A 24,527-nucleotide genomic window follows, 5' to 3' on the forward strand; every position below is an offset into this window, starting at 1 on the left:
AAGAAATGATAGTACGCAATGAATATCAAAGTCAAATCATCATTAAACAAATCGCGCGTCTTGCCGATTCGTAAACCACGATGTAAATGCCAAGAAATAACAGCTCACAATGAACAACAAGATCAAAGTACAGTGAAACGAATCGCGCGTCTTTTGCCGATTCTTAAGCCACCATGTAAATGTCAAGAAATGGTAGCGCGCAATGAACAACAAACTTAAAGCACCATAAAACAAATCGCGCGTCTTGCCGATTCTTAAACCACCATGCAAATGTCAAGAAATGGTAGCGTGCAATGAATAACAAGATTAAATTATCATTAAACGAATCGAGCGTCTTGCCGATTCGCAAGTCACCCTGCAAATGTCACAAACACTCAAGTGCATATTTCACACGCGCAAAGTACTCTGTCAAATCATAAAAGAATTAGGCCCAAGAACATGAGAGTTCTCGATAACGGCGTCGGGAGGCCAGCCCAACCACCGTCTTACCGCCCAGAACAAGGATCTCCAAATGAAGAATGAAAGTCAGATGTCTGGAAGATCAAATAGGCCACTGGGACAGGAGCTCAGGAAGTAGCTGCTGCTCTGCACCTGGACCTCTGAATAGTGAGCACTTGGAGCTGGGCTGGCTCCTTTTTATAGAGTCTTGGCCCAGCCCACAACCACACCCAGGCATGTTGCAGGGAAAGTCTCTAGAAGGCCCTGGAAATGGACACACCCTAACACACTCTGAAAGCCTGCAGCAATACATTGCAAATGAACAGCATTTGTAAGCACATTAATAATAAGTCTTCGGGATTGAACTCTGCAATGCAAAAGGTTAAACAACAACATATCAGCACAATGCATAAATTACGTTGTTTTGAGAGTGCTGGGTTTTTGCATTCTAGTCGCCAATAGAGCGCGCACTGCCCTGGTGTTGACAGTACTCCCCTCTCCAGACGCGCTCTAGGGCCTGGTTTGCCTGGATTAAGATGATGAAAGCGTCTCACAAGTACTGGAGCATGAACATCAGATGCAGAAACCCATGAGTTACTTTCAGGACCATAACCTTTCCATGAGATTAAGTACCATAGATTACGCCCTCGTAGTTTAGAATCCAACACTTTCTTAACTTCATATTCTTCTTCTCCCTGTACTAGAACAGGAGCTGGTTGAGGGTGGACCTTTTGGACTGCCCTTTTCAATAGGGAAGTGTGGAACACTGGATGAATCCGTAAGGATTTGGGCAATTGTAGTTTATAGGTTACCGGATTGATTTGCTGAAGGACTGTGTAAGGACCTATAAATTTGGGATTAAACATGTGCTTCTTCTTGAAGTCTATATGTTTTGTGGAAAGCCACACTTTGTCACCTGGTTGATAATGCGGTCCCTCACAATGTTTCTTGTCATAATGCCTTTTGTATTTTTGTTTGGCTTTTTCTAAATGCTGTTGAATCAGTTTCTGGGTTTGATGCAAATGCTGAATGGTTTCTGACACAGCTGGAGTAAGAGAACTTTCTTGAGGAATTGTGATGGGCAGGGTGTCAGGATGATAGCCAAATAAACCAAAAAAGGGTGTAACGCCAATAGAAGTGTGGAATGAGTTATTGTAAGCTAACTCGGCTAACCAGAGCATAGATGTCCAAGAATGAAGTGCCTTTTCAGCGTATGCACGTAGGTATTGTTTCAAAGTCTGATTTAGTCTCTCCGTTTGACCATCTGTATGAGGATGGTGACTAGTAGATAGCGTAGATGTCACTTGGAGTGTTTTACACCATGTTTTCCAGAAATTGGAGGCAAATTGCGACCCCCGATCGGAGAGGATAACTTTTGGCAGTCCATGATAACGAACCACTCTGTTCAGTAAAATAGTTGGCAGTTCACTAGAAGTGGGCAATTTTTTACAGGCAATGAAATGTCCATATTTCGTGAGACTATCTACTACCACCAGAATTACTGAATGCTGTTGAACCACTGGCAGACCGGTAATAAAGTCTAAAGAAATGTGCTCCCATGGACGACTTGGGGTTGGAAGTGGATGTAACAACCCTTTTGGTTTTGAATGACTTGATTTAATGCGAGCACAAACTTTGCAGTTGTTTACCATTGCTTTTACATCTTTTGTTAGGGTAGGCCACCAAAAATAGCGTTTGATCAGTTCAAGAGTTTTAGGAGTACCTGGGTGACCTGCCGTCGGTATAACATGCAACCAATGAAACACTATCTTGCGAAGTTTGGTAGTGGGTACGAACAAACAAGCGTCATGAAAGGGTAGTCCATGCTTGATTGACCTTTTGGGATCTGCTTGGGCCCATGTTTGCCATTTTTCAACAGTGAAAGAGTTGCGAATTTCTTTAAAGAAATCTTCAGTTTTTATGATACATAGAACCTTGTCAGGAGCAATGATAGCTCTGGAGGCCTGAAATGCAGGCAACGTGGTAGAATCTTGACGGGACAAGGCGTCAGCTTTGCGATTATCTTTACCAGGCCAGAAGGTTACTACAAAATCAAATTCGGCAAAAAACAGCATCCAGCGTAATTGCTGAGGGGTCAAAAGTCTGGCGGAACTCATGAATTGAAGATTACGATGATCAATATATACTGTGACAGTGTATTTGGCACCCAACAAATGATGTCTCCATTCTTTAAAGGCGTCACGAATCACCAGAAGCTCTTTTTCCGCAATGACATAGTTCTGTTCGGCTTCGTTCAACTTCCGAGACATATAAGCTACAGGATGAAGTTGACCAGTGTCTTTATTTCGTTGTGATAAGACGGCTCCTATTGCTACATCTGAAGTATCAGCTTCCACTATGAAAGGTCGATTCGCATCAGGATGAGTCAAGACTGGGGCAGTGGAGAAAGCTTTCTTCAAAGTCGAGAAGGCTTGATCAGCTTCTGGGGACCATACAAACTTTTCTTTCTTTCTTAGTATCTTAGTGATTGGAGCCACTGTCTGGGAGAAATGATTTATGAATCTCCGGTAAAAATTTGCAAACCCCAGGAAACATTGTACATCACGAACATTCTTTGGGGTGGGCCAATCGGATACGGCTTTTGCTTTCTTTTCTGCCATCACCATACCTTGAGGGGTAAGAATAACCCCTAAAAACCCAACTGTGGTAACATGAAACTCACACTTGGTTAGTTTGCAATATAACTGGTGCTTTCGAAGGGCTGCAAGAATTTTCTTGACATGTTGGACATGTTCGTTTTCATTGTCAGAGTAGATCAAAATGTCATCGATGTAGACTATGGCAAATATGTCGAGGTACTCTCTAAGAACGTCATTCAAGAAAAATTGAAATGCTGCTGGAGCATTACACAGACCAAAAGGCATGACGGTGTATTCAAAAAGGCCATATCTTGTCTTAAATGCTGTTTTCCATTCGTCACCCTCTCTCATTCTGACCAAATGATAAGCACCTCTAAGGTCAAGCTTCGTGTAGATTTTTGCTCTCTTTACTTGTTCCAATAATACCGGAATTAGGGGTAAAGGATATTTATTCTTGATGGTGACTTTGTTCAAACCCCTATAGTCGATGCAAGTTCGAAGTTCTCCATTAGCTTCTGGAACAAAAAACAAAGGCGAAGCTGCTGGAGACTTAGAGGGGCGAATTAAGCCATTCTCCAAAAATTGATCAAGGTATTTTCGTAAATGTTGATTTTCATGTTCTGACAAGGCATATACACGACAGTTGGGAAGTATCGCACCTGGGGGCTAGATCAATTTGACAGTCATAAGATCTATGAGGAGGTAGAGTCTCAGTTCCTTTCTCATCAAATACATCTTTGTAAGATGAATTATGTTTGGGCAGCTGAATTTCTTTCTCCGCAGCAGTAGCTATGTAAGAGTTACAAACTTTTGGTACTTGAATCTTTTGGAGACATTGTTTGTTACATAGCGCAGATGAGAACACGATTTTTCGTTCTGCCCAATTGATCTCTGGATTGTGATGAGTTAACCATGGCAAGCCGAGGATAATCCCATATTGGGGAGCATGGATCACGTCAAGAATGATTTTCTCTTTATGTTTCTTTCTTTGATTCTTATCTTCACAAATCATCGACAAGGGGATAGTCTGAAGAGTTACTGGACCTCCAGTCAAGAGTTTTCCATCGACTGCCTGGATGATTTCTGGGGTCTTCTTTTCAATACATGGGATCCCCCATGCACAAACCAATTGGACATCAACAAACTTCCCAGTAGCCCCAGAATCGATTAGAGCTTTTTTGAAATAGATCTTTTTCTTGACCTGAACTCTAATTTCCAGTTTAAGATGTCTAGATTGGGAAGGGTCAACAGTGACACCCAAGAGCAACCCTTCTCTGCCTCTCGGGTGTTTTAGTTTTCCAACTCGACTGGTGCATTGGCTGCGACCTTCTGAAACTGTACCTTGCTTGTTCTTTGGTTTGATTGGACAATCTTTGGCAAAATGACCCTTTCGCCCACTATAAAGACATTGTCCATTTTTTCTGCGTAGGTCCTTTTCATCTTTGGTCAAAGGTCTTCTGATGGTTCCAATTTCCATCGGTTCCGGCGTTCTCTCTTTCGGAGTTCTTGAGTCTCTGTTATCATGAACACGCCATGAATATTTTTCAATCTTGTTGCAAATTCCTTTACGTTCTGCTAAACGATGATCAAGCCTCAAGACAAGGTTTATTAATTCTTGACAGTCTGTAGGTTGTGGGTCGATTTGCGCTAAGATAACTTTTAGTTCCTCTTTGAGTCCCTTGTAAAACAAGACCGCTTGTTTTTCTTCAGGCCAGGATGTCTCGGCAACCAGCCGGTTAAAGTTGGCTAAATACGACAGTAGGTCTTGATTCCCTTGGTGTAAATCTAATAATTCACGATCTGCTGTGTTACAGTTCTACGATGAAAAACTCTCTCAAACTCACAAACAAAATTTATCCATTTGTACAACAAGGGACTATTTTTACGCATAAGAGGAATTGCTCAAGTAGCTGCATCCCCAGCCAAATATGATAACAAGAAAGCTACTTTGGACTGGGCATCGGGGAAAGTATGTGGTCTGCAGGTGAAGTGTAGTCCCACTTGAACCAGGAAAGATTGCGCTTTCAAAGGGTCACCTGAGAAACGTTCTGGGGGAGCTAAAGGTACTGCGGAAGGAACATTTAGGGAAATGTTTGTCTGATTACTTCCAGAAGCCTGAGAAGAAGTACCTGGCCAGGACACACCTGTGGGACTTTGTTCCTTCTTCTCTACCTTATCTTGCAACTGACTCACTCTCTCAGCTAAGTTAGTTGTCAATTCTTTGGATGATACCACCTCTGCCTGGAGCTGGGTGATAGCCTTGACTAACTCGTCCAGCATGGCCATGCTGAGAACATACACAAACCAGGAGGATAATAATTTGTGGGCTCACTATTCTGTCAGAGTCACCAGATCCTCAGGGTCTGCGCACGTTCCCAACACGTCCACCTCTGAACAGCTCCAAGACTCTGATAGATAAATCACGGAGGCTAAGAGAGTTCAAGAGGGGAAGAGGGAATTAGGAAGGGAAACAGCTGGGAAGGAGACCTGTAGTAAGAAAAAGGTTAGAACACACAATATGAAAATTATATCTCCTGAAATCAATACTAGACTATGATTCTAAGCATAATCATTCTGAAAACATGAAAAATCTAAGAATTAAGTTTAAAATGACTAATTTTCAAGCTGGCAGGAATACCTGTAAGGGAATCAAGATGGATTAAATGAAAACTTTCTTATTCAAGTACTTTCCTTTACATGCGAATCAGAAAAACATTCTGACTAAATTTTAAACCAGTCATATAAATCCTTTTTTGAGAATGCATGCTAGAACCATACAATATTGCAAATAATAAATATGATAAATATCTTAGAATAGCGGCATACAATAAAAAATCTAAATTAAACTCAAGGATAGAATCATGCGTCTTGTCGATTCGAGTGTCACCGTGTAAAATGCCAAGAAATGATAGTACGTAATGAATATCAAAGTCAAATCATCATTAAACGAATCGCGCGTCTTGCCGAATCGTAAACCACGATGTAAATGCCAAGAAATAACAGCTCACAATGAACAACAAGATCAAAGTACAATGAAATGAATTGCGCGTCTTTTGCCGATTCTTAAGCCACCATGTAAATGTCAAGAAATTCTAGCGCGCAATGAACAGCAAAGTTAAAACACCATAAAACAAATTGCGCGTCTTGACGATTCTTAAACCACCATGCAAATGTCAAGAAATGGTAGCGTGCAATGAAATAACAAGATTAAATTATCATGAAACGAATCGCGCGTCTTGCCGATTTGCAGGTCACCCTGCAAATGTCACAAACACTCAAGTGCATATTTCACACGCGCAAAGTACTCTGTCAAATCATAAAAGAATTAGGCCCAAGAACATGAGAGTTCTCGATAACAGCGTTGGGAGGCCAGCCCAACCACCGTCTTACCGCCCAGAACAAGGATCTCCAAATAAAGAATGAAAGTCAGATGTCTGGAAGATCAAATAGGCCACCAGGACAGGAGCTCAGGAAGTAGCTGCTTCTCTGCACCAGGACCTCTGAATAGTGAGCACTTGGAGCTGGGCTGGCTCCTTTTTATAGAGTCTTGGCCCAGCCCACAACCACACCCAAGCATGTTGCAGGGAAAGTCTCTAGAAGGCCCTGGAAAGGGACCACACCCTAACACACTCTGAAAGCCTGCAGCAATACATTGCAAATGAACAGCATTTGTAAGCACATTCAAAATAAGTCTTCAGGATTGAACTCTGCATTGCAAAAGGTTAAACAACAACATATCAGCACAATGCATAAATTACGTTGTTTTGAGAGTGCTGGGTTTTTGAATTCTAGTCGCAAATAGAGCGCGCACTGCCATGGTGTTGACAAATATACTTTGAGAGGTTTGGTTTGGAAGCCACACATAGATTTTGGGGGGGGAATCGACACCCATGCTTGAAGCCTTCTCGAAGATGCTGAAAATCAATTGTGTATTTAGGTCTGCACAATGCCTGGTGGGAGCTCAATCCAGTGACCAAGGCCTACTCACACTACTCACATGTACATCGCACACAAGTATGAATCAGTTACATCTTACGGAGTAACTCTCTTGAGGGACATACCCGAAATTGGAAATCGGCCCTATTTCGGTTTCTGATCGCACTCCGGTCAGGATCCAGCTAGACATGGGGAATGGGAGACAACCTGGCAACTGTAGCTTACATCCCTCCTTACCCACGGACCCACTAAAAGCAAAATGGGACAATGAATAGAGGGATACTTTGAACACAACGAAGGTGGGGAGTTGCTGATTCTGGTGGCATGGGATGCCTTCAAAGTGGTAGTTAGGGGGACGATACACCAGTGGCAGCCGAATGAACAAGACTACGGAAACCCGAAGATGAGATTCAGAAGCTTATGTAGGAATGGCAGCAATGGCCCACCCATCGCATAATGTGAGCGCTCACAACAGCCAGAGGTCAATTGCAAAAACATTTCACCAACAAAGCAGAGCTCTCCCTGCTCTACCTTAAAAAACTAGCCTGTATAGTAGGAGATAGAGGGCTCCCCCATGGCTCGACTCCTGCAAGTCAGATGGGAAAAAGAATGTGTCAAGGTAAGTAGTAGTCTCTCGTGGGGCTCGGTTATTAGGCAGTGAAGAGAAAGTTGATTAATTCTGCACATTCTACGAAAAGCTGTCTAGTGAAGCCTCCCTGCCAGTCCAAATGCCAAAGCTCACAGATGCCCAAAGGGATTAATTGGAGGGCCCTATCCTCCCAGAGGAGGTGTGCTTAGCTATCAAGACCCTCAAAGCCAACAAGACCCTGGGGCCCAATGGCCTTACAGCTCAGTTTTACAAAACATACTCTTCTCAACTGATCCCGAAAAGGTACGAACAATGGGAGAGGCAGTAGTGCGGCCATCCCAAAACCAAAGAAAAGATGTTAAGCACTGTGCCTTCTCTCGACCTACAGCCCTACTGAACATACACAAAACTCCTTGCAACCTGACTAAATATGGTGCTGCCCAGCCTGGTACACCCAGACCAGAGTGGCTTTGTTTAGGAGTGCAAGACCCATGATAAAATCAGAACAGTCATCCATATGCTGGAGAATGCCTCCCTAAAAATGTTCCCGCAATTTTGTTGTCCCTCAAAGCTGAGAAGGCCTTTATTTAGGTGGACTTGGACCTTCCTGCTTCTCACTTGTTAGAAAATGGACCTCTGCACTCTGTGTCTACAGATAATTTTCCCCAGTTATATCAAACCTGTCTTTAGAGCCACCCTCTATGGTTATCTCAAACCATTTTGGCTAACTAGGGGCACCAGACAGGAATATCCCCTTTTACCGCCCCTGTTTCCTTTGTTTATTCAACCCCTGACTGCCTAATCAGGCAGTCTGCTACAGTCACAGGTATCAGATTCAGCCTGAGGGAATTTAAAATCTCCCTCTATGCTGATGTGCTTCTGACACGGCGCACCAACTACTTCAATTCTGGCAGTAGTAAATCTGGAGGCCTTAGAAGGTATCCAGATAAAAGATTACCTATGAGACATCAGCGATTCTTAACTTGACTCTCACAGCAGACGAGGCAGCGGGGCTCTGATCTCACTTCGAATTCAGGTGGGATAAAACTTTGATCTGTTATCTGGGAATCTGCCTTGCATCGTCACTGAATCTATTCTGAAGAATCTATTCAGTGCCAACTACCCTCCCCCTTACTGCTATAACCAAAGACCTCCACGCCTGGGGTAAGTTGAAGCTCTCATGGTTTAGTCACATTAATGCTATCACAATGAACATGCTTCCACAACTACTGTACTTCTTTCAAGCCCTCTCAGTTTGGCTAGGTTCCATATACCAGAAACATATCCAATGAAAACTAATGACGTTTGTATGGAAAAGAAAGACTTCTAGACTCCAGCGGACATTAATGACTCAACTGTAGCCTATTGGGTGGGGGGTGGCATCTCCTGCCGCACCACAACTGAGACCGATAGTGTACTGGTCCACACACTGTGAGACAAATTGGCAGCAGGTGGAGTATGCTGTAGTCCGCCAGCCCCTGTGAGCCCTGGTAAGGCTAAAGAAGCGCTATAGGCCACTCATCACATATATCTGTTTGAGACTTCTAACTGCAGATTCCATTCCTTTGAATTCTCCCCAGGTTTGTTTGTCAGGTCCCTAGGGAGGGGCACTTTGCCTGTTCCGTACTACAGGACTTTCTTGTTTGAAATTTGTTTGCAGACCCACCTTTGGGGATGGTATTGTTTGAGAATATATTCAAAGGTAAGGAATCTAGAGCTAGAAATATTTATCAGATGTGCAAGTTACTTACCTTCGATAACGCCTTCTCTGGTGGAGACTATATTTAGCTGCTGATTCCTTACAGACCCACCCATCTTCCCTGCTCTGCAAACGGATTGCTATGGGCAGGGGCTGTCCTTTCAGGGTCTTAGTTTTGACGTACGAGTGATCAGTATTCTTCAAGGCTCCATTCTTTTGGCGTGGAAAGTCATGAAATGTAGTGAACATAGGCGCACCTTGGTGGAGCCTGTATAGGACCCTCAATGTTATTTCTGGTGCAGATGACTGATGTGAAGCCAATCAGTGCCACCTACAGGCGTGCAGGAGTACTGCTCACGAAAAATCTTCTGGATCCAGTCTGACACCTGGGGAGAATTCATAGATAAGGAATCTGCAGCTAGATAAAGGGCCTGATTTAGATAATGGTGGATGGGTTACTTCGTCACAATGGTGACTGATATCCCAGCCGCCAAAATCGAAATCCCTTTTGGATACAATATCCCTCCTCCCCCCTCTCTCCCCCAGTAAGCTACACCACATGTATTACATCACCTCTCCTAGGTGTTGGTGGGAGTGTGAAGCACTTGACAATGCACTTCACATTTGGTGGGACTGTAATCCACCGATTCTGGGACGAGGTATCTAAACTACTCCCACAACTGCTAACCATCTCTATACCTACACCACTTGATGTAATGGTTTCAAGTTTGAAGCCCCTTAGTTCAGCTTAAATGTCCAGAGACAAATGGCATATGTGCCTCTACAGTGTCTTAGTGCTGCAATATTGACCTAGTCCATCATTGGACGAAACCACGCTGCCCACCAGGTATACAGAGGCACCAGAGACTGTGGGCCACATTGGCTATGGAGTGGCTAACCAGCAGCATGCAGGGGTCACATCTTGCTTTTGAAGCCAAATGGCGCCAATTGGTATAACACTTGAGTGAGGAACTGCCCAACCTAGACCTTCCCCATGATGGAGAGCACTTGATCTTTCACTGATAGGCTCAGGGAGAACCCCCTTTACTTACTGTAACAGGAGGCATGTTCCTGGATGGGACCGAGTAGGATCCTTGGGAACTGGAACAGTTTTACCATGCATGTATGTGTAGCGATGGATACACGAGGTACCTTTTAGCTTCTGCTTTTGAGAAGAGCAGAACTGGAGAAGGAGGATGCTTGTTAATGCGTGAATAATGGAAGGGCCCTGGACAGGGGGTGTTTTTGTAATTGGTACATGAAATAGTGACTTCTGTAACCTCTCATTAGCAGACTGCACCTGTTTGTTACAGTCCTTTCACAATAAATATAACAAGCTTTTATGGCGATACATTTATCCTTTTCGAAAACCTAATAAAATGTTTGAAATGAGAAAAAAAAATCCACTGAGGAGGCTTCGGCTCCCTCTGGGATACCCACCACTCAGATACTTCTTCGGGCACGGCCCTCGGGCTCCTCTAAACACTCCTATAAGCAGCATGATATTTCTTGCAGCCGTGCAAGGGCAGTGCGGAGGGTTATGTTGAGTCTTCCACTACTCCTTCTTGTATTCCACCATTTTCTTAGGATCTTGCCACAAGTGTGAGACTTCAATACGGTTTTCGTACATTTTGTGTTCAAGCAATATCTTGGACACTTGGATCGCCATAAGGATCATTTCTCACAAGACCAGAGGGTCTATGTTGGCTTTTTTTTTTTTTTTTTGAGGGGTGGAGGCTGCAGCCACTCATTCACCTTTGATTTTGGCTTGTTTGTCTATTTTGGCCTGTGATAGATTGGCAGCTTTATTCTTAACCATGTTGATGGTGGCTCACAGTAGGCTCCAGCCAGGCTGTGTGAGTTACAGACGGGTATCCCCTGGTGTTCACCCTTCATCATGTTCTGTCATGGGTGGCCTTGGTCAGAGAACCTGCAAGCCCACTTTAACCACCACTGGCCTAGAGCTTGAGATGTGTCAAGGGGGACTCCTCGAAGGCATCAAGAGAGCCTGAACGGAAGACGAAAAGGCAAGGGGAGCTGTTGCAGAATTATTTGTCCCCTACTACCAAGCATATGCCACTCTTTACCCGTATCCATTGTGAAGGCGGTGGAGGGGTACTTAAAGTCTGTTGCTCTCTATATTAATGACACCCCTGTGCCTCAGAGTTCCTTTACTCTCAACATATAGTCCTCTTGTTAGTTGTGTTCTCCTTAGCCAGAAGACACAGGGTGGGGGGAGGAGGTGTGACACTGGCATCTGAAAGGCAGCACCCCTGGCCAGACCCTCAGGCACAAAATTGCTCCTATTTTTCTTGAGTCCCACCATCGGCACCCATTTGGGCTGCTGTGCACTCTTGATTCCACCTATGGGAACCACACAGGCCAGTGCCTCTGCAGCGCCAACTGGCAGTAGGTGGGGCTTGGCCCAGCCCATGCTGCAAGCACCCTGCACTTTCATCTGAGAGAGCCCCTAGCTCCCGGCAATACGGCACTCCCATGCCTTCTCCTACAGTCTGGCCCCCACTCCAAGGCTCACCCTCAAGGACTGATCTCTGGTGTGACCTGCCCATGCTGCAGACTCCTCACATCCTCCCCCAGGGACTCCCCATTTTAGCCACACCACCGGGTGTCCTACACAGTCTCCCCGTCCCAGCGCTCAACACAACCAACCCTGCCACCCTGTGCAGGTTGGGATGCCCTTCATGTCCTGATCTTGGGGCAACCTCTGCCTCACAGCTACTGCCGTATCACCTCCTCAGTGGCCAATATCTTGGGTTATACTACTCGCGCCCAGGCAAGCTAGGCTAGGACCGCCACGTCTTCTTGATTATGTTTGTCCTGCCTCCAGGCAGGACCACTGTTCTTTCCAACACAATGGTGACTCTGATTGGCAGTTTGGTGTGCTGTGTGTAGTAGGATGCTGATGGATGTTCAGGATTTGACAGAGACACTGAAATATGGGTTCACTAACTTGGCTGCCAGACTATGCCCAGTAAGTTGGGGTTTTTCCATAAATATTTAGAGAAATTTTTTACAAGTTTGTCCTTGAAACAGACTCAAAGACATCACTGCACATTTTTGTTTGGCATAAAGTACACAGGATCCCAGGTATATTGCATCCCGCCATGACTAAATCTATAAAACGAAGTCAGTAATAGTTTGTGTTCAAATTAATGTAGTTACATCCCACTACCAATAGTTGTACAACTAAACCCTCTTCTAGATTCAAGAGACCCTCCTATATGTAATGTGTGTGATAATTTAAAAAAAAAAAAAAAAAAAGGAAAGAAAAAATCACTTAGAAAAAAGTTGGTGACCACATACTGAGGTATTTTGTACTTACTGTCTATCATAGTGAGTCATACAGGCTTCACTTATGAGTGATACCTGAAACAAAGTGTAGTTATTGCTAAGAACACTTCCCAGCCTAACCACTAGATGGTGAAATAATGCACAGCATGTAAATCTAGAAATGAATTAAATGAAAAAAGTTTTATAAAGCGCAAACTCTTGCCAGAAGGCGTCAAGGCTCTGATACCAGTTAGTCTGAAGGAGGTCGGGAAAAGGTGGAAAAGAAATCTGGGACCAAAAGCCCTCAGCATCCGTTAAAAAGTAAAAAGTCAGGATTTTAAGTCTTTGTGGAATTGCAATATATCTTGAAGGAATGAAATGAAAAACTTATATAACAAAAGAAAGAAGAGTTTGAAACTAAAATACTCCTAGAGGTAAGTAACTGATTTTATCCTGACCAGCATTTAATTGTTTTCTTGCATTTGAAGGTTCTTAGATTTGAAGCAGTATTTTAACTACTACTTAGAGTCCTAGAAGAGGGCTCCATTCTGTACCTTCCTGAAAAATAGGCTATTCTCTTAACCAAATCTTTGGTCAATCCAAAGTGGGTCAAGCCAAGGGGTATAAGCCTCACACACCAGAGCTACATGATAAGAGAACCTAGTGTGTTGAGAAGTAAAAACGGCAAGGGCCATGTGAGCACAGTCGTTCCAAGAAACTAAACTTCTATGGCTCAACCTGTCTTTCATCCTTGTTAGCCAAACATAGCTTCTCTCGAGGGTTGGTGAGGACTTTATTGTGTTTCAGACGGAAATGAGTTAACTAGTTATAGCTGCCCAAACCCAAATTAAACAATAGTGAGAGTGACTGAATGAGACAATCTACACAAAATATGAAAGAAAAATCCTACGTGAATGGGGCAAAGGACATGGGAAAATGTTAATCTCTATTAGATGAATAAATGCAGTGGATCCTTTTGACTTTCCCTGGAATCTTCAAAACAACCCTATGGCCAGGCAAAGAGTATTAAACAAAAGTGAGCCATTAGTACTTTTTTAAGTAGTTGGAATCTTCCTCAGATTGTCCAGGTTATAGTCTTATTGTCAATAAAATGAGCATCTAAGTATTTAATTATAAATTCCTTTAACAAATAGCGCATTGCAACACACACTTTTCTTCTAGGAGACCTCACATAACTTTTACCTTTGCAGTTGCCAATCATAACGTTTATTTACCAACTAATTTTCTGTGTCATAGCATGTATTCTGTAGTCAATGATAGTGACCCTAATTTAAATTACAATCCATATGAATAACATTTTGTGTTACTTATAACTTTGTACCACTTTGACCAATCTGCACAAAATGTTTATTAACATTCATCTAATTCGGTCTGATGCTTGCAGTTTCAGTACAGATCTGTCAAAGTGGGTTAATGTTCTGATGCAGGGAAGTATCCCAAAAATGTGTTCCTTTTCATCTAACATACAAATTTATAATTTGGATTTAACCATAGTGAGGATGTGCTCCCTGGCTGCTAAACAACTGCCAGATGACAGCCTTGAGTCTATTTACTCTTGAAGCATAACATATAAAACATGTTTCCTGTGTATTCCATTAGCTCAGGGATGGATACTGTCTGGAAATTGGGGACCATGACATTTTATCAATGGGAGCCTAACTGCTTTCATTGTCTTAGTTGTTTCAGTTGCATTACTCAGTTATTTAGAGGGTGTCCTGCACTCTCTGGGCCCATACAGTTCTGAATGTTATTTGTTTGCATGAAAACACTTAGTGGTTTGCATGATTTAGAGTATAATGACAAGTCTTTTACAAGGATTTATATGACCGTTGTAATAACTTGACATGGATACTAAATGGGCAAGGCTACCTGAGGTGATTAAAAAGGGCCAGGGAGATTTATTGTAACAATACATTTTTGAATGACATGATGTTGTTCTCATGGGTTTCCTCTGTAAAGTTAATTATACAGTTAAATATTCTACCAGTCAGCATCTCCTCAATTCTAATTGTATTTAGAATTCAAGTAAGAGTTTGTGTAACCAGTCATGACCTTCCAGACAGTGATTGTAAACCTTGGGGAATGATGAATAAAAAGCGTCTTGCATCCCTATTTTTTATAAACTACCATAATCAGTGACTGGCACAAACATTTTAACGGACATGAAGAGACTTCTACCTGTAGATTCTTTACCTTTGAATTTCCCCAAGCGTCAGACTGGATCTGGAAGATTTTTCATGAGCAGGGTACCCCTGCATGTTGGTAGGTGGTGCTGATTGGCTCTGCGCCCGTGCCGGAAGTGACGTCTGAGTCACCTATATAGGCGCCAACTTAGCCCACCGACGTTGGTTCTCTTCTTTCCACGCCAATCAGAGCAGATCCGGAGAGAGCTACCCTCTGTCACTTTTTGCCAGGCTTTATTTGATGTTTTGTTTACCCCTTTTTTTAGGTTTTTCCCCTCCTGATGTGTTGAAGTAGGATTTAAACCATGTGGCGCCTGTCACTGTGCCATGTTGGCTACGGACCTACGCCTCGTGGGTGTGTGGCGTCTGGAGCATGACCATGACTCCAAGTCATGTTCCGACTACCAGGTCATGGTGCCAAAGGCTTTAAGGGGCAGTCCCTAAAGCTGCTAGAGGCCCAGCAGAAGACTCTGCGTTACACAGTTTCTCGGAAGGTCTTTGTAGAGAGGAAGGTTTTGGGTCTGCTGAAGGAGCCCCAAGCCATCTTTGTTCCAGTCGAACTTCTCAGGACGCTCCGGTAAGAGGCACAAAAAACACAATAAGTTGAAGCATGCTTTGACTTCTCCTCATCCGTTGGCCAACGCGATGAAGAAACAGCAGCATTTGAGTCATGGTTCTTCAGAGCCTACACCAGGGCCGCCTCTCTGCTGTTCCGGGAGTGGAGGGAACCAAGCTCAACTTGGGGAGTTTTACATGGACATGCACCTCGTCTTTGAGGGGGCCAACCCTTCCGGGGGGCCAAGGGGGCCCCATCTGGTTCTACGGCAGCAGTGTCGGTCTCTTCTCCGATGGGTCCCATGGACCTGATCATGATTCCAGACCGGCGCTGATCATGCCATTGCAACCTTCCCTGACGCAGGTCCCGACAACGATGCTCCTGGTGCCCACGGGCAGCTCCAGCTGCATTTGGATCCCCGAATGTGACATGGAGCTGGAGCGGAAACAACCAATGCTGACTCTGGCGCCGACAGGACCTGTGTGTCCTAGGTTGGTGCCTTATTCTGGAGGGCTAGGCCTCGGGGAAGTATGGGAGGGGTCTCTGGACCCTTTAGAATACTAGTCAGAAGGTCAGGACATGGACTGATGTGAGAAAGTGGATGATACCAGCAGATTGGACACGTCTCCAGATGCCAACATGCTTTCTTTACCTATCGTGGCTACGGAGAAGGGGTCTACTTATGCTGTTGTGGTGAAGAGAGTGGCTGAGGACTTGGAACCTGAGAGAGGTGCTGCAACCAGTAGCTTCTTTCGCCGAACCCCTTCTCCCCTTTAACAAAGCCCTCACCAATGTACTTCTGGGCACCTGGTCCAAACCCAGCACAGGGTCTCCTGTGAACAGGATGATTGCCCGCTGCCATCGCCCGCACCTGGAGACCCAAGTTTTCTCACACAACACACTACCCCCAGAGAGCTTGATGGTCCATGCTTCTACCTCCCATGGTGCATTCCCTGCCTCTCCCCCAGGCAGGGAATCCAAGAGTCCAGATAGCTTTGGCAAGAAAATGTTTTCTTCTGCCAACCTTGCATTGTGGTCAGTGAACACTGCATTCTTATTGGACCTCTATTCTGTACTCTCCCAAACAGTTACAGACAGGAGAGATGAAGCGAAGTTCACCATACATGATGTGGTTTAGACACAACCAGGTCGCTGGCCAGGGCGGTTTCAACGATGGTGGCACATAAACACCATGCCTGGTTAAGAATGTCTGGCTTTTCAGGGAATTTCTAGGTTTCTCTCATGGACATTCCCTGTGATGGCCATTGTCTCTTCAAAGACAAGGCAGACTCTGCACTGGATTGCTTTAAGGACTCATGGGCTACTGCCAATTCCTTGGCCTCTCAGCTGCCCCATGTCATCCCCAGTCTGCCTTTCGTGGCATAGAAGGGGCGTTTAACCGCGCCAATCATACTCCTGCCCCCATCTCGTGCAAGCTTTCCAGCCTCTGCGTGGGTGCCGTTCCTACTGACCCAGTGGGTCTGGTGGCTCGTGGTCTGCTCCAACCACCACCAACTCGGCAGCTGCAGCCTCCAACCCCTCTTAATCTTGCCCTTTTAGATCATGGGCATTCAGTTGGTGGCAGAATCCGCCATCATCTCCACCCCTGGCAGTACATTACATCAGGCAGGTGGGCTCTACAGATCATTCGGAGGGGCTACTCCCTCCCCTTCGAATCCTCCCCTCCTTCAGTGCCGCCAACTTACGACCGGCTGACAGGATCCTTTGTCCTTGCTCTGCAAGGAAGTCATGGCTCTCTTGGCCAAGGGAACCATTGAGAAGGTTCCACATCCAGAAATAGGCTAATGTTGCTATTCCTGCTGCTGTCAGGATCCCTAAAAGGACAGGGGTCTGTGTCCCATCATAGATCTACGAACCCTCAACCTCTTCCTCAAAGGAGAAGTTAAAGATGCTCACATTGGCTCAAGGCTTAACTGCCCTGGACCTCGGAGACTGGATGGTAGCGTTGGACTTGCATGACGGCTACTTTCACATCCCTGTTCTGCCTGCCCATTGGCACTACCTGCTGTTTACGGTAGACCACAAGCACATTCAGTTCACTGTTTTCCCCTTTTTACCTTACCAGTGCCCCTCAGGTGTTCACCAAGGAGATCGTGGGTGGTTGCAACTCATCTGCAGAGATCAGGGATTTCAGTCTTTCCCTGTCTGGACGACTGACTGTTGAAGGCAGGCTCGCCCCAGACTGTCTTCTCCCACCTCCATACTATGGCAGACCTGCTGCATTCGTTGGGGCTCACTATAAATGTGCCCAAGTCACACTGGATTCCCTCTCAGATGCTCCCTTTCATCAGTGCTGTTCTGGATACAGTGCAGTTTCAGGCTTATCCTTCCACACAGCGAGTCCAGGATATTCAGGCTATGACACCAATGTTTCAGCCTCTATCCTGTATTTCGGTGAGAATAACTCTGAGGCTGATGTGTCTTATGGTCTCCTGCATCCTGCAGGTGACACATGCTAAATAGCATTTGTGGGCTCTACAGTGTGACCTGAAGTTCCAGAGGGCACAGCATCTGAGGAATCTCTGCTACATGGTCCAGATCTCAGAGGGAACTGCGAAAGACCTGCCATGGTGGCTAACGAACCGCGATTGGGTCAGAGGCAGACCTTTCTCCCCTCCCCAACCAGTTCTCACAGTAGTGACACTCTAGGGATGGGGCGGCCACGTGGAAGATGTTGAGATCAGAGGACTCTCGTCTCCGGTGGAAACCGGACTCCACATAAACATGCTGGAGTTCTGTGGGATTTTACTGCCATTGAAAGCCGTCCTACTCTCCATCAAGGGAAGGCTAGTGCAGAGTGCAGGTGTTCATGGACAACACCACCGCCATGTTTTACCACAACAAACATGGCAGGGTGTGGTTGTGGACCCTTTGTCAAGAGGCGGCGCATCTGTGGACATAGCTGGAATAGAAGGGCATATCCCTGGTGTTTCAACATCTGGCAGGTTCCCTGAATGCCAGAGTGGGGGAACTCAGCCTTCGATGCCTGGTGGATCATGAGTGGTGTCTCCATCCGGAGGTGGCGCAAGGTCTCTTTCAGCAGTGGGAACAACCTTGGTGTTTGGCGCACTAGAGTTTCCAAGGCAGCTCTCGCTCAGAGACTCTTTTCGTCTCAAGTGATGCTCAGGCCTCCTGTATGCCTTTCCACCCATACCACTCCTGCCCAGAGTTCTCAGGAAGATCAGGAACAACCAGGCCCAACTCATCCATGTGGCTCTGAACTGGGCCCTGAGAGTCTGGTATCCCAAGCTTCTGAACCTGAGCATCGATCCTTCGATCAGGCTGACTGCTCGGGAGGTTCTACTGTCGCAGCAGCAGGGGAGGGTCCTCCACCCTAACCTCTGTCAACTCTCCACCTTTTTGCATGGAGACTTAGCGGCGACAGTTGACAGCTTTCGACCTTCCTTCTGAAGTCTGCAATGTTATTCTTGCAGCCAGGCGTCCCTCCACCAAGATGGTAGACGCTTTCAGATGGAACAAATTTGTATCGAATTGTACAGAAAAGTCTGTTGACTAGCTGTCTGCTTCCCTTTCTGATGTTCTGCTTTTTATTCTTACCTTTGCCAATCAGGGCTCTGTTTTGGGCACTCTGAAGGGTTATCTTTCTGACCTGTCTGCGTTCATGTGACTTCCTGATCAACCCTCTTTATTTAAGTCCCCTATTATAAATAGGTTTCTGAAGGGTCTACATATGTGTCCCCTTTCTCCTTTCGTTAGGCCTCAATATATCTGATTGTTAACACTATGGCCCCCTCTATATAGTTCTCTCCTAACTAGTCAGGCAACTTGCAATCCTGATTTATTCCAATCCCTAGGAAGGTTTTGATCATATTTGGTATGGTGACCCTGTCAACTGTGTCCACTACCTCCACCAATTTGTGTTGTTTTTTCCCCCCTAATTCCTATACCCTTTGTGGAGCCTAACAGTATCATCCCCTTAGTTGCTCGATGTTGTTCTTGTGCTCTGTGAAAGCCCCTCCAATTCAAGCCATCTTCCTTATATTGTGCTCATGCATTTACCTTTTTGACATGCAGTGCCGTCTACTCTGTGCACCCCAATCGCCACTTTTTAGGAAAACTCTTCAATTACTGTCCTGACAACTACTGTGAAACCTCTATCCTGCAGCCCCTCCTTACTTAGTTGCCATGTTGGTAAAGGTGTCCTTATGTGTGACATGTGGATGTTTCTGAAACTGCATTTACCGGTGCAGAGTCACCAAGATGGGCCACTTCCAGTTATCTGTGCTGGGCCTTGACTAACCAGCAAGTTTGCTCTGTGTATCATGAGGAACCAAATAGTAGACTACTTTTTTGTCACTTGGATGCTCTATTCTACAGATAGCTGACAGTCTGACTTTCTCCGTTATGTTCATCAGTTCATCTTCTGTTTTCCTGATGTGCACTCTTGGGAGTGCATATCCCATAACTCATTCAAGGCACAACTTGTGTCTCTCTCAGACCCCTGATATATGTAGGTTCTGCCTCAGCACAGTTAAGATAACAAAAAACAAATATGCTTGAGATCCGTTTACTTGAATTCATACCAATCATGTTGCAATTTGTTTTGTATTGTTCAGAATCACCCTGAAGATGCTGTAAAGGGCTGTGTTAATGTTACACAAAATAATGTAAAGATAATAATCCTACAAAAGAAATGTAGTCATTGCTACAAAACTAAATCGCTGCTTCTTCCGTCCTGCTACTAATTTTGTATGCGATGGAAAGCCTCTTGAGTAAGTTGAATCAGTTTCTAGATTGGTAACATACCTTTCTTTATTCTAAACGGGACCCATAGTTTTAGTTTTGGTGGTAAATCAGACTGACTGTGACTTTCGAAAAAATGATCAATGAAGGACATTAAAGATCAAACTAATTTGCCTCAGTGACTTGGGAGACATAAATATGACACAGTACATCACTATGAGAATTTTGAAAATCATTTCTTTTTAGTACAGTAACAAAACAATTTAGTATTGATCGCCAAGGACAAGGTAGGGTTACTACTCCCATCTTCTGTTTACTGTTGAGTCAGAAACTGGTATGCAGGCCCTCCCTCTTTCAATCACACCTGCAGGTAAACAGCCACATCATCTGGGCCTCTCTAGGAACATTAGTTCCAAAAGCAACAAGAATGTGCTTCTTCCATTACTCTACTGAAAGACCCTTCCAGCGCATGACACCAATATCTGAAATTGATTTTTGAATGAAACAGCAGGTGTTCACGATCTTGCATTTCTTCTCGGGTTACAAAGAACAAAGCAGTGTTTCAAATGTGCCATAGCTTAACTACATTTTATTATCAGGGTCAGAACTTCCAGTTTACCATATCTTTTGGAAACAAGAAGCATCTGTTTTAATTGCTTCATGTTAGAAAGTTTTCCAAGTTTAGAAGATTAGATTTAAGTGAGTTCAAACATGCTTTTACCTTTACAAAAATTGTCTGATTTATACATTTGTTCTCTAAATATCTTCCCCATCCAGGAAATTGATGGAAAAGCCCTAATGTTGCTGAGGAGTGATATGATCATGAAATACATGGGATTAAAATTGGGTCCAGCATTAAAACTCTGTTACCACATTGAAAGACTAAAACAAGGAAAGTTTTAAGTACATCTGGTGATTGGTGTCTTCACTTTGGACGCATCTCTCAGGTTCCTGGAAGCAGTGTTTTATTTGCTTATATTCTGCCATCTTGCACGTTCATTTCCACCGTCAGTGTGATGCTGAACCCAATTGTCATCCAAAACAATGCTCTTAATAAGCTCCATTTTTTTATTAACTGTTCAGAAAATGTGCATATGCAAAGCAAAAAGAATGTAAAAAGAAATGTATTTTCTACAGTTTGTTAAAACAATGTACAAAAAAATGCAGTCACTGAAATTAAGATCTGTTCTAGAACACAGAAATCAGTTGAATTTTTCAGAGCCAAAACAGCTGATTCCCAAAGGATAGTGTAGACTTCATCAGACGTTAAGTATTTTATAGAGTAGCTGTATATTTCTTTATTTATTGTTTAATTGAGTCAGCAGATATTTGAAGAGTAAGAGGTCAATTTAATCTCTTGCACATTTTTTCAATTCTATGTAATAGCGCTCCAAAGGAGCTGTGTAGATTCCATTTTATTGTTTGCAACACAAATTTCTATAAAGGGAATTCTCATGTGAGAGATTTTGATACCAATGTAAACTTTTATAAAGTTTTCATTTGTGTTTGGGCAAACTATTTTTGAAAAAAATCCTTTGTGATTTATTGCTAGCAATACTTGGATGTCTTTTCTTCAGGAGCCAAATGGTTTCTCTGCAATATCAATTTGAGCATTCTGTATTTTTGTTTATGCAATTAAAAGGCTGTATTTTTGTTAATGCAACTAAAGGTTATAGAATGTACTATCAGCACCTAATTTTGGATGACCTTTCTTTTTGTTACCATTCAGAATTTTAAACCAGTAATATTCTATTAGAGCATAAGGGCACATGTTTATGATGTACTATCTGTTTTAAAATGTCTTCATCAAGGTTACTTCATATTGGTCATACAATTGGTGTTCTGTGTGTGCTTCAAAAAGGCCCATATTCAGCATAAGCAACTTCACAGCTGCAGTGCTTTATTGAGATACAAAGAGGACAATATTGTATGTTCCCTATCTTTTATAGCCTTAGTTCATTGATGTACCATTAAGTCGCAAAAAGTATGGAACGTACATGTTAACGTTGAAAAACTTTATGGATGAAGAACTCCTGCTGTCTTAATCCTCTTTGTTCTAGATCTTTATGGAGACCCTACTAGTATGCTTCTGCCTCAATTCATTTCTTTCTACAATTGGGAGCACTTGGATCAGCACTGTCACTTGTTTCTTTTGTGACCTCTTCAGAAAATGTTATAGTAGTGTTACAGTCCTCACTGTTTGTGAAGAATATTAACTAAAACATTTTTTGACATGTGAAATACATGGGTATGGTTAAAAAAACTGGGAACTTTTATTTCTTCATGTGGAAGATTATGGGAGCCATGTACCAAATACAGAATTCGGTCTGTAAATCTTAGTGACACCAACAAAATGAGCTTGATTTGTCCAAGTTTTGTATTCCTTTTTACCTGTTGAGCATGGCCTAGCTGAGTGCTGCCTATCCACATTTGTTTGGGACTTTGAAATACGTAAATCATGTATGGTACCAGTTCAGATATCAACAATTGGACACATAGTTCTGATTTCTCCTGGGCGTGGTGTGAGTTCCTGTTGTCATCTCCACATAAAGAAAGAGGAAGAGGATGATTTTTTTTTTTTTTTTTTTACGAAAGCAAAAAAACAAAGGTTTGTCTCCCATCTCTGAAAAAATTCTCCCAGAACCTTCTTATCACCGCAATCACCAGTCAGCTCATAAGAGGTCAGTTGGTGGTGTAGTGTAGTTTTTACCAGTGCCTGTGGTTTAAGTTCAAGTAATATGCAGCTCTCAAACCACTCTCTTGGTCTTGGATATTTTCTTACAGTCCTCAAGTATAAAAATGACTGTCTGTTTCGGGAATATGATCACCATTTAATCCATCTTCAAACAATGAGGTTATCCACTCAGTATCTTCTGCATCTGCAGTCTGGCAAGAGATAAAAGGAATGGGCAATTTTACAGGAAATATTCCTTATTGCCACAACCAGGAGAAGGTTTGTATTCTCCTTCAATGCCTGTCATTAATCAGAAAATCTGCAACAAGAAAGGAATTTCAGTGTATGTTTGGTCCCCATTCATGGTGGGCAAGGAGCAGGGATACCTTAACAGCCAATTGCATGGAAACACACCTTTACATCTTTCTGTTTGGCTGCACTTTAGAATCTTCAGTAGATAAAGTAACTGTCTTGCTTGCCATGTAATTCCTAAATCCCTTGAATGAGCTCAAGACATCTTGTTTGTTGACATCCCTAGTCCACCCAGACACCAACTTTATTCTTCTCCAAAGGCCACAACTTGGGGCAGATTGCTTATCCTATTGTTCCTTTCCAACCCACAGCCTGGGAGCGTTTCAGTCTAATGGGGTCTCAAATATAATTTGGAAGTTGATTTGACAGTCATTATTTAAGATATAATTGAGTTTTGGAAGATGAATTAGAGGCTGAGCTTCTGTCCCCATTCTCTGAAAAAAGAGCTTTCAAGTGGTATATGTTCTGGCATTTACTTTTTGTTTTGCAAAGACAGATATTCATGGATGCATTTAAAATGTATCTGGGCCAACAAATGTGAGACTGGTTATTATTTTCTGTTTTAAATAAGGCTTTCCATGCCATTGGAACGGTTTCTTAATAAATTGCTTTCCTCAGGAGGCCACCTTCTCCTGTAGGACTTTACTGTGATTCTGTTTCACCTTATGCCAAAGTCCTCCACACCCCTGGTCTCTTGTGATCCCTGCTGATTCTCATGAAAAACTATCTTCCTGATGACCATCACCACTAGCAGGAGTATCAGTGACCTTCAGTGCCCCTGCTTTTTTCAGTCTGAACACTGTTCTCCCCAATAAAAGGTAGATCTCGTCCCTCTTAAGAAGAGGATACACTTTATGGCTCTGTCTGCTAGGCATTACAATTTAAGCTTGCAAATCTGTTCTCCCATTGGTTGCCTTAGGAACCATCTGTTCATGGCTTATGAAGGGACAGATGTAGGCAAATACACATCTGTGAACATTTTGACCATATATAGGGTAGATTTGTGTACGTTTAGAAGGCATTGTTCTTTTAATGCATGTTGTAGAAGCAGTGTTCTATTTTGCCAGGAATTTTTTTTTCATTTTTTCTTGTGAGCCCTATGTTCGATTGCATGTGTGGCTGTAGATACACATGCTCTGCATACTCCCGCCATCTAGTGTTTGGTTCGGAGTATTACAAGTTGTTTTTCTTTGAAGAAGCATTTTTGAGTTACAGGATCTAGTGACACTTTCTCAGTGATACTGCACATGGGCATCCAGTCCTTTGTTAGGTTGTTTTCTCTCTGCCGACGGGTTCGGACTTGTCTACCCTTGATCAGTTTTCGACTCGCTCCGGTCCGAAAATTTCCTTCTGTCTAACTTTCATTTGACAGCTTTGTGCTTCCGATCGCAGTATTCTATCTTTCTCTTCGATCTTCTAATCATCTGGTTGATCTTTCGACCGACCGCCTTAGGGCGGCCTCACCCGTTGCTCCAGCCTTCCACTGCATGACACCAAAAAAAG

The 24,527-nt window shown here is 43.6% G+C and overlaps 1 protein-coding gene across 5 annotated transcripts in view; it reads left to right on the forward strand.

The window, feature by feature from the left end:
• Nucleotides 1-24,118, forward strand: part of SCML2 (Scm polycomb group protein like 2) — a 685,095-nt gene extending 660,977 nt beyond the window's left edge. For all 5 annotated transcript variants that reach the window (XM_069204521.1, XM_069204522.1, XM_069204519.1 and 2 more), the window contains one exon: nt 20,816-24,118. In XM_069204521.1, the coding sequence (XP_069060622.1) occupies nt 20,816-20,941 (126 nt within the window). In that variant the 3' untranslated portion in view covers nt 20,942-24,118. The remainder of the gene's footprint in view (nt 1-20,815) is intronic.
• The last annotated feature ends 409 nt before the right edge of the window (nt 24,119-24,527 follow it).

The sequence above is a fragment of the Pleurodeles waltl genome, chromosome 8, assembly GCF_031143425.1.
Source record: "Pleurodeles waltl isolate 20211129_DDA chromosome 8, aPleWal1.hap1.20221129, whole genome shotgun sequence".
In the NCBI taxonomy this organism is placed as follows: Eukaryota; Metazoa; Chordata; class Amphibia; order Caudata; family Salamandridae; genus Pleurodeles; species Pleurodeles waltl.